General features: G+C 43.7%; 1 protein-coding gene across 1 annotated transcript; it reads left to right on the top strand.

The window, feature by feature from the left end:
• Positions 1-7397: 7397 nt before the first annotated feature.
• LOC132650702 (pro-adrenomedullin-like) lies at positions 7398-8265 on the top strand. The gene is made up of 4 exons (XM_060376042.1): positions 7398-7483; positions 7574-7589; positions 7638-7783; positions 7971-8265. The coding sequence occupies exons 1-4, from the start codon at positions 7398-7400 to the stop codon at positions 8263-8265; spliced, it is 543 nt and encodes a 180-aa protein (XP_060232025.1).
• The last annotated feature ends 2174 nt before the right edge of the window (positions 8266-10439 follow it).

The raw sequence follows: 10439 nt of genomic DNA, 5'->3' as shown, positions 1-10439 counted from the left end.
AGGCCCAGGAGAGCCCAGCGTTTTCCCTTTAGCGTCTCTAGCCATAGCAACGGCGTTTAAGTCAGACAATGGAGGCGTGCACTGCGCCTGCGCTGCGCCTCACCAAAGCCTCTTCCCCTCCCCACCTGAGAGGGCTAGGCCTTCTGGGTTGGGGCACTCTGAGGCTTGAAATTCCTTAATTCTTACTGTTAATTTTACAGGACAAAAATATCTTTGAGATAAATGTACATCAAAGCATTTCTCTCCTGTTTTCAAACCCCTTGTCTTAGCTAATTTTCTATCACTGTGCTAAGATATCATGACCAAGACAGCTTATAGAAGAAACAGTTGATTAGGTACCTAGGGTTTCAGAGGATAAGTCCATGACCATCATGGCAGGGACCATGGTGGCAGACAGGAATGGCAGGCAGAGAACCAGAGAGAACAGTGGCTGAGAGCCTTCATCCTGATATATAAGTATGAGGCAAAGACCTAACTGAGAATAATGTGGGATTTTAAACCTCAAAGCCCACCCACAGTAACACACCTCTTCAACAAGATCACACTTTTTAATTTTTCCAAAACAGTTCCACCAAATGGGGACCATATTTTCAAACATATCATTCAAACAACTACACTCCTCAATAGCTTCCTATGTAGCCAGGAAATAAGTTAAAAAAAATTTCAATGTCCAAAAGCCTCCCAGGCACTCAGATTATTGTGCTGTTTTGTTGTTGTTGCTGCTGTTTTGTTTTTGAGACAGAGTTTCCAATAGTCCAGATTGACCTTCATTCCTGACCTTCCTAATGCTCCAATTATAGGCATGTGTAACCACATTTGCTTTATGATCTTTTATGTTTGTTTTTGTTTTGTTGTGTTTTGTTTTGCTTTTTCAAGACAGGGTTTCCCTGTGTAGCTTTGCCTGGACTGGACTCATTCTGTAGACCAGGATGGCCTCGAACTCACAGAGATCTGATGTGTGCCACTATGCCCACTGACCTCTTTTATTTTTTGAGGAAGATATTTTTATCTTTTGCATGGATGAGTGATAAGAGTATTTTAATTGCATTTATATAATTGTACCACATGTGTGCCTTATATCCCAGGAGGTCATTTGGCATCAAATTCCCTGAAACAGGAGCTACAGAAGATTATCAACCACCATGGACATGCTAGGAAGTTTGCAAAACAAAAAAGCAGAGAATGTTTTCTTTTGTTTTAAATTTTATTATGTGTACAATGTTGTGTTTGCTTGTACACCGGCACACCAGAAGAGGGCCAGATTTCATTATAGATGGTTGTGAGTCACCATGTGGTTGCTGGGAATTGATCTCATGACTTCTAGAAAAGAGGTCAGTGCTCTTAACTTCTAAGCCATTCTTTCCAGCCCCACAGAAAGGGTTTTTCATCACTCAGCTATCTCTTCAGCCCCTCTGGCTTCCTCTTTAATCTTTATTATTATTATTATTATTGTTGTTGCTGTTCCCTTCTTCTTCCATAGTATATTCCAAACAAATTCACCTTCTCTAATTTCCCCTACTGAACTAAAATATTTTCACATCTGGGCCTTTGAATACATGTATTCTTTATTCCTTCTGGTGTGTTAGGTCCCTCTTGCTTTTCTTTAGGTTTCATAGTGTAATTTATAGTGATGTATGCATTTCTATGCCTGGTCTATGGGTTTGTTTATGGTGGATTACCACACAAGACTGTAAGATTCTAGAGAAAGAATGAAGTGCATGAATCATTTTTGTGTGTTCAGGACTTAGCACAGTATTTGGTACATAATTCACAAACAGTAACTTTCTTTGGAAGGACAAATAACCTTTTAAGTAGTAAATGCCTTTAACAAAGTCTTCATAATCTTATAGTAATACAGAATTCCCACCTAGAGGATGAGGACATGTAGCATTTTATTTGTTAATACCAGCCATTGTGCCATCTGTAATAAACTTCTCCTAAAGTCTTTTTATCTTGTTCTGTTACTGCTGTTAGAAGGACAGCCTCCTCTATGTCTGTTGCCTTCTCTGTGTTCTCTTTCATTTATCTCATAACAAGTTACTTTCTTTAAGCTTTAGTAAGGTTTAGCGTCTGCCATTATCATATGCAAAAACTATCTGTATCTGCCTGTTTTGTGCAGAAACTAGGAAAACAGCTCAGAGGTAGAACATTTGTTTTACATATATGAGGTAAAGAAGGAGGGGGAAGGGGAGGAGAAAGAAAAGGAACAGGAGAAGCAAAGCATTGCTTTTCTTTATGCAGATGCTCTGCCTTAAATAAACAGGTTAACAGTCTTTCTGTCTCTGCCTTCCAAACAAGATAGAAATTACAGATACAGCAACGGTGCTGCTCATGATTTCCTTGTTTTTAATTGTTGAGTAGTATTCCATTGTGTAAATGTACCACAATTTATGTATCCATTCCTTAACTGAGGGACATCTGGGTTGTCCCTTATAATAGCTTCTGGCTATTATAAATAAAGCTGCTTGAGCAAATGTCCTTGTTGAATTCTTGAGCATCTTTTGGATATATGCCTACGAGTGGTATAGCTGGATCTTGAGGAAGCGTTATTCCTAATTGTCTGAGAAAGTCCCAGATTCATTTCCAAAGTGGTTATACAAGTTTACATTCCCACCAGCAGTGGAATGGGTTCCTTTTTCCCCACATCCTCTCCAGCATATGTCGTCACTTGAGATTTTGATCAAAGCCATTCTGATGGGTGTAAGGTGAAATCTCAGGGTCATTTTGATTTGCATTTCCCTGATGACTAAGGATGTTGAGCATTTCTTTTAAGTGTTTCTCTCCCACTCAATGTTCTTCTATTGAGAATTCTCTGTTTAGCTCTGTAGCCCATTTTTAAATTGGATTCCTTGATTTGTTGCTCTTTAACTTCTTAAGTTCTTTATATATTTTGGATATTAGCCCTCTGTCAGATATAGGGTTGGTGAAGATCTTTTCCTAATTTGTAGGCTGTCGTTTTTACTGAAGACAGTTTGTTGCATTACAGAATCTTTTCAGTTTCATGAGGTCCCATTTATTGATTGTAGATCTTAGAGCCTGTGCTGTTGGTGTTCTGTTCAGGAAGTTGTCTCCTGTGCCAATGAGTTCAAGGCTCTTCCCCACTTTTTATTCTTCCAGGTTTAGTTTGTGTCTGTTTTTATATTAAAGTCTTTGATCCACTTGGGTTTTACTTTTGTGCAGCGTGATAAGTATGGATCTATTTTTATTTTTCTACATATAGACATCCAGTTAGACCCACATCATTTGTTGAAGATGCTCTTTTTTCCATTGTATGGTTTTTAACCTGGTCCCTCACTTGACATTCACTGTATACCAGCTTTATACATAGTTGCTTTTATGTACATGTTCATTTTCTGGGAATAATCTATATTCTCATTAGGTTTTATGAGAGGTCAGATCCGCAGAAAATGTCCTGTGCTTTGCATCCTGCCATACTTATGCCTAGGAGACCCTATCTGCAAAGCTGATTGTGTCCTCCTGTAAATTATTTGATGTTTCAACTTCAGGATACATCTTGAACCTTGTTTTCAAGAGGATGTTGTAAACAAGCCCTAAGCTTAACAGGCATTTTGTGCCTCATGAAAGAAAAAAATTCATCATAAAATGTCCTGTCTGAAAAGAGATCATTGTACAATGCACTCAGTTACTTTCACTTTAGTCACTAACATTATTAGTACTGTTTATTGTTTTTTTGTTACTTTTCTCTAGACCCAAGTATTATTACCCTGGTGTAAGAGACTGTGTATACAGTGTTAACTAAGAAAATAAAATCACATATTCAAAACAAGCAAAACCTTCAAATAGTTCAGTTTTAATGAGAAGAAGATATTGAAACACCATTATTCAGGAAGCTTTTAGAGCACACACACACATACATGTTTGTAAATATGATGAAAAGATGTACACATAAACACAACTTAAGAATTCTTGGGCACATGCACAAAAAGTGGATCTTTATTAAGCAGTAATTTTTTTCCTTTCAATTATCTTGCCAGGAAAATTTTAAACATGTTATTTCCTTCTCCTCCCCTCCCTTATATTCCTCTCCTCTCTTCTTCCTTTCCCTTCTTTCCTTGCTCAGTGTGAATTTACAAACATTGCACTTGAGTTGATGCAATTCTGTGAAAGCACAGCCAAAAGTACCCTTTCTGCCTCATTTCTAGACTTTGAACCCAAAATGCATCCTAGCTATTTTTTTTTTCTCTTGCACCATTGATTAAGTAAGGCACTTCATTTCCTGGGGGGATGGGTAGTTACCCAGACATGTTGAATTCCTCATCTATTCTCTCCACCCCCTCTTATGTCCTTTAGCACTTTGGGGAACAGTTTCACAGTGTTTCCTCACCCACCCAAACCACAATCATACGCGTGCTTTCTAAGATTTTCCAACAAAATTTTTCTAGCTGCCAGCCTGGGACCTTGCCTAAAAAGACAATAAGCTTGATTATCAGGTGACAGTCTCTTAGGTACCAGTGCAGGGAAGAGCACCCAGCCTAATAAGGCACATGCCAATGTGCTCAGGTGGGTATACTTGGCACAGTGATAATACACTGGCACAGACCTAGGAGCTCAGTAGAACCAAGCCTTCCCCATTTGGGTTCGGTTCACTTCCTTGTTGAGGCCACCTACGGCTCAAAAAAAAAGAAGTTTGAGGGATTGGCAGTGTAGCTCAGTTGATAAGAGGTAGAACAGAAGGATCAGGGATTCAAAGTCATCTTATAGCTGTTTAGTTTCAGGCCAGGATGGGTTACAGGGGACCCTATCCAAATAATAATAATAGAAATAACCACAATACATTTCAAATAAGAGCATATTTGGCAATCATGGTTCCACACTAGAGCTAACCTCAGGTCACAGACTTTCCTTAGAGAGGAAGCAAGGAGTCAAGGAGATACAGCCCTGCAGGATTTTCTGCACACAGAGCCCTCAAGAATGGTAGAGGCTGGAGAGGAGTTCAGCTCATGAGATGTGCCCTGGCTGTGGGCCAACACCTGGATGCCCTTGACTTGGGCAGACTGGGTCAGGAAATGAAAGTAAAATCTGAGGTCGCCCTGGCCCAGCTGTAAGTTAGCAACAGGTAGGTTGCATCCTCAGAAACACTGACACCAGCTGCATTGACAGACAATCCAGGGATGAAGTGAGAGAAAGGGGGAATAAAGGGACAGAAACCAGAAAAAAACTGTGGTGATTACCTGAGGTTCCTGGGAACCTGGCAGCTCTCTGATCTACCAGTGCTCTATGGTGCAGACAAACAGCACCTGGCTGGGGCTGCTGTGGTGACTGTCCCAGGGCCCAGAAGGTCCTAACGCAGGCCAGTACACCAAGCTACAATCCTTTCAATATCCGTATCTAAGGCCCCTACCAGAAGCAGAACCTGGAATCTGTCCTCTGCCCCAGGTGGAACTCAGATCTCCTCTTCTAGGAAGATTCCCTGGAATAAGTAACCTCAGTGCAGCCATTTCCCCCCCCCTAGTTGCAATGTCCATGGTTCAGTCTGGAGAGTGGTAATTGAGCTGATCCAGCAATGCTCAACCCAGACCTTGCTTTGAGCTGCCTTTGAGCGTGGTCTCAGATCAGGTAGGAATCTTGGAGATCTGCTGGTGACACTAAGAAGGAGACATAACTTATCTGTGTCCAGATTTCTAGGACCTGAGACTAGCAGCTGTGGTAGATCATATCTTTAGCTTCAGTGACCTTCCAGGAGACTTGCCTGTGGAGCTATGTCTTGTTTCCCAATTTGGCCCTAGAAGGGAGGAAAGTGAACTCAAGGATCCTTTAATATTACAAACCAGAGGCAAACCGATTTGAACTGATTTGTCATGAATTAGCACATACCTCTGGGAGGGGGCTGGGATTTTCCTCTTCACCCTTGATAAGAATGGTGACCCCTGCCAGAAAAATTTAAGCTGCCACACCCGTCTTTCGAGTTTGGGCTCTATAGCTTTCCACCTTTTGTGTGACTAGGCAGTATACTTCCCCTCTCTGAACTTCACTTTTATACATGAGAATCCCCGTTCAGAAGTGTGTGTAACGATCTAAAGAGACAACAATTAGCACACTTGCTAATGAAGGCAGTCAGGCCAACTCTCAGGTTACAGACTTATAAGGCATAATAGTATTATGAGGAAAACAAAACTATCTCACTTCCTAATTTTGGCTAGTCCTGTATTTCCAAGAACTGTGAGTTCTCAATTTTCAGATAACTACCCTCTCCAAACCTCAATTTTCATCTCAGCTGTTTCCAGCTTTGCCCTTACTACAAAATTTTGCTAGCCAGCCCATCGAGAAACCCTTCAGTCTCAGATGCTGTCAGGGGGACTGGACCCTTCCAGGTGTACTCTGCAGGCAGAGGTGGGGCTAGAGTCTCATCTAGGTGCTAAGCATGCAGGGGCACAGCCTGTTTGAGTCAACAGCTCCCCAAGTCTAATGTCCAGGTTAGCCAGGTGTCCTGCCAGTCTCTGGTTCTTGCAGCTCTATTCTGAAAGCTCAGACCAACACCTGGGTTGTAGTCATTCTTGGAAAAGAATCCCCCATACCCAAGTTGTTCTGGCTCATCTTTCCTTCTTAATGCCTGAACCCTAAGCCAGGAAATTAAGGCAGCATAAGTCCTGCACCAGCCTAATCTCCCAGAACTGATCTCTGAGGTGCCTGTCCACAAGTGACCTCTACGCTTAGCCCTATACCCACAGGCAAGTTCCTGGGCAGGTCTGATCTTAGAAGCCAGAGAAAAGGGAGGGCTCCAGGTCATAGCAGACCCTTCCCTGAGTGTTTAAAATGCTGGAGCTGGCTCTTGCTGTTCAGTGGTTTCTTGGCGACACCAGGCAGAAGAGTTCCAGCATTACCTCTCCTAGCTTCTCATAGCAGTCAGCCTTGGACTTTGGGGATTTGCCAGAGTCAGAAGGACATCTCAGACTTTCTCCAAGTTCTTGACTACTCACTCCTTCAGCAGGTAGGGACAACTGGTCTCCAGGGTGTAGGGGCAGGGAGTGTGGCTTTTCCAAAGGCCCAAAACTTGCAGAACTGGACAAATGCATTCTACTTTGGGGGATCCACTGTAGAGCACACCTCATGTCCCAGGTCTAACTCATATACCCAGCTGTTTCTCTCCTGAGATCCCTCTCCACCTTGGGCAATGATCCTAGGAGTTGAATTGGAGACCTCGGGAAACCTGGTTCTCCGGTTTCCTTTGCTTTGCTTGTCACCCACCTGGCCAGCGCAAAAGCCTCTGGATGCGTCTCGGTGTCAGGGAGAGATAAGCAGCAGAACCGGGTAGAGTGCCACCAATCTGCTTCCCTTCCTGCCTACGCCCTTCGTGACCCTCTGGGGCTGTGCAGCTGGCCCTGTTGCTCACCCTCGGCTTCTTGCTCCTTTCCAGGGTATCTGAGCATCTGCACAGAATGAAGCTGGTTTCCATCATCCTGATATTCCTGGGTTCACTTGCCTTCCTAGGTGTGGACACTGCACAGTCAGATGCGTCCTCGCAGTGAGTTTGGGGCAGTGCTTTCTTCAGTCCTAATACATGGCAGTCAGGGAACACTGAGGGATGGTTTGAAGGGGTTAGAAGAAAGTGGAGATGGGAGCTGGCCTGGGCATCACTTGAACACAACCAAACACATCTGCTTGTGTTTTCTAGGCAGAATAAGTGGGCGCTAAGTAGTGGCAAGAGGGAACTGCAGGCATCCAGCACCAATTCCTCGGGACTCACTGGTGAGGAGATAGTTCTTAACTCGACTCTTGTTCCGCTCCAGGACAAGGAGAGCACATCGAAATCCCCACAAGCCAGGTAACTATGCCCTCTACAAAGGATGTGCCCTCTCTACTACTCTGGCCCCAGGAGGATTGTCCAGGCAGGACTGCAGCTCCAGGGGAGGGAGCAGGTCCCAGGTCCCTCAGGTTCTCTATGGCCCTGGTCCCAGGTGGTTAGGAACAAAGCTCTGGTTGGTGAAGTTTCAAGAGTCCTTTCTTCACAGCACTCCCAGCATAGCCCATATTGGATTCAAACACTACCGCCCTATGATGAACCCTGGCTCTCCTAGCTCTCCATGCCGCTTAGGGACGTGCATACTGCAGAAATTGGCCCAACGGATCTACCAGTTGACAGACAAAAGTAAAGATGCTGTGGCCCCCCAAAACAAGATCAGCCCTCAAGGCTATGGCCGCCGGCGCCGGCGTTCCCTGCCAGAGGTCCTCCAGGCCCAGACTGTGGTGTCCTCCCAAGAGCAGACACAGGCAACAGCAGCCTCCGGGGACGGGTGGCAGCAATGAACAGTTCAGCGAGCGTCCCACTAGTGTCTGCTTCACACCAGGGCATATTGAGACAAACCTGCAGAGATTTGCCTGGCTGCCACTGGGGGAGGCAGAGGAACCCAAGATCAAGCCAGGCTCACTCCACAAGCTGAGAAGTACAGACTGTTACTCTTCGGGGTAGGGGTCTGAGCCACTGCCTTGCCTGCTCATAAATTGGTTTCTCAAAGGGCTTAATAAGCCTCATTACTAATTGAACTGGGTTCCAAAACCCAGTAAGGAAAAGTGAAATGCTTGTTGTACAGCCAGAGGTCACTATCATATTTAAGATTGTTGCTGCCAAGAGATGGGCTTTTTTGTAACTTCAAATACATAGAGAGATTTTTTGTTTGTTATATATTGTATTAAAGGCATTTTAAAGGAAATTATGTTGTTACCATCCCCTATTTTAAGATGTGAAAGTCTCAGCCAGGTATAACATGGTTTGGTTCTCTGTGTGTGTGTGTTTGTATATGTGTGTAAGGTGGAGAGCGCCTGATTACTGTTAGTGGAAGAAGAAAAGACATTATACCTCTTATAATCTATTTACTTAAAATATATGATCTTGGAAAAATTAAACCAATAAACTTTCTCAATGCTGATTCATTCTCTGTTCATGCATCTAGGGAAGGGTGGTCTTGGTTTGGGTTGGCCTGGAAGTGCTGAAGTCTTACTTCATGCTTTGGGAAGATAGAACTGCAGTGTGGGTGCAAGCCAACATCTCTGTTCATGAGAGGTCAAACCCTCTTGTGCTGATTTCCAAGGTCCCAGAATGCCACTGTGCACTCAGGTGGTTAGGACCCAAGTCCATGCCTGGTGAGTCCAATGGAGCTCTGGCTCTTGTGTTTTCCCTTTCAGGATATATAGTTGGACGTTACAGGCTCAGTTCCCACAGGAGCTCCAGCCATGCCTGTGTAGTAAGTGCCATGGTGAAAAAGATTATCTAAAAGATCCCACCCCAAGTCTTCCCTTTTCTCCAACATAGTAAGTCAGAAGGAAAGCTGTGGTTTTGGGAAAATCCACAGACTTTGCCATCATCAAAGACTTGAAGATGCAGAGGTTATTTTTGTAAAAAAATATTTGTTGTGTATGTGTCTATGTGTGCATGTGTATGTGTACACTGGCTCACAGGCAGAGGCTGAAGGACAACTTTTGGCCTCCTAGCTTTATGTGGGTTCTAGGGCTCAAAATTGGGTCACCACACTTTGCAAGCTCTTTTCCTTGGCGAGCCAACTCAGCAGCCCTAGGTGTCATTTCTGTCACATGAACTGTAATCCAATGTTTCTCTGTATGGATGACACAGGTCTTGGAGAATGGCAGAGCACTTTAGTCAATCTATTCTAATGGCGACTTTATTCAGGCAGTTCTAAATATGGTATTGTCACTCAATGTGAAGCTAGCTGACAATTTCCCTCTCTTTCTCATAAGGAGTTCCCGATGACATTTTCTTCCTCTTGATAGGGACAACAGTGCATCTTTCTTATCTTGTCTTGAGACTCATCATGGTTTCTGTTATGATTTAATTGATGGGGATTTTGAGTCCTTCTCCATTCATCTCAGGACATCAGTTATACCACGGTCCTAGAAAGTAGCAGGTCTTTTAAGTGCATCAAAGAGACATAGATGTCCCTGAGCACAAAAAACAAGTTCCACGAGAAATAGAGACTTATGCTTGAGTTATGTTTCTGTCATGAGCTCTGTTGTCCATCTGGGTGCGCAAAACGAGTGTCCTGGGTGGGAGTTCACCAGCTTGTGTGGCAGCCAGACAAGGTTGGTAGGGTGAGCCCCAGTAGTTAGGCCAGACTGGGTCTGCTAGGTTGCACAAAATACTCCCAATTTTATGGGGTTCCTCATAGAACCTAAGCTAAGGCATAACCTAAATGTAAGTAGAGTTTATGTTACAGCTGCAGGTATTAAAAAGCTTCTCAGGTAAATCCGACAAAATGTTCGCACATCTCTAGAAAACCCTCTGCTTGGATCCCAAGTCCTCACTGGGCCCTAGAATCCATAAGTGGGTCCCTAGCGCCCCCTGCTGTTAGTCACTCGTGGTCCCCGAGAGTGGTGGAAGTAGTATCAGCAGTTTAGTAAGTTCTCCTATGTGGGAGTCAACACATAGCCTTAAAGAAAGCGGAAAGAAAGAGAAAAAAAAAAGCGTT

This window comes from Meriones unguiculatus, assembly GCF_030254825.1.
Source record: "Meriones unguiculatus strain TT.TT164.6M chromosome 13 unlocalized genomic scaffold, Bangor_MerUng_6.1 Chr13_unordered_Scaffold_28, whole genome shotgun sequence".
Classification (NCBI taxonomy): domain Eukaryota; kingdom Metazoa; phylum Chordata; class Mammalia; order Rodentia; family Muridae; genus Meriones; species Meriones unguiculatus.
The sequence above is the reverse complement of the archived record's forward strand: the minus strand, read 5'-3'. Positions and strand labels throughout refer to the sequence as shown.

What these genes read in the sequence shown, in the direction of transcription:
- LOC132650702 (XM_060376042.1), top strand. Translation starts at nt 7,398, where the DNA reads ATGAAGCTGGTTTCCATCATCCTGATATTCCTGGGTTCACTTGCCTTC. An exon ending in TCGAAATCCCCACAAGCCAG is followed by an intron (nt 7,784 to 7,970) that starts GTAACTATGCCC and finishes CTTTCTTCACAG; the next exon opens with CACTCCCAGCATAGCCCATA.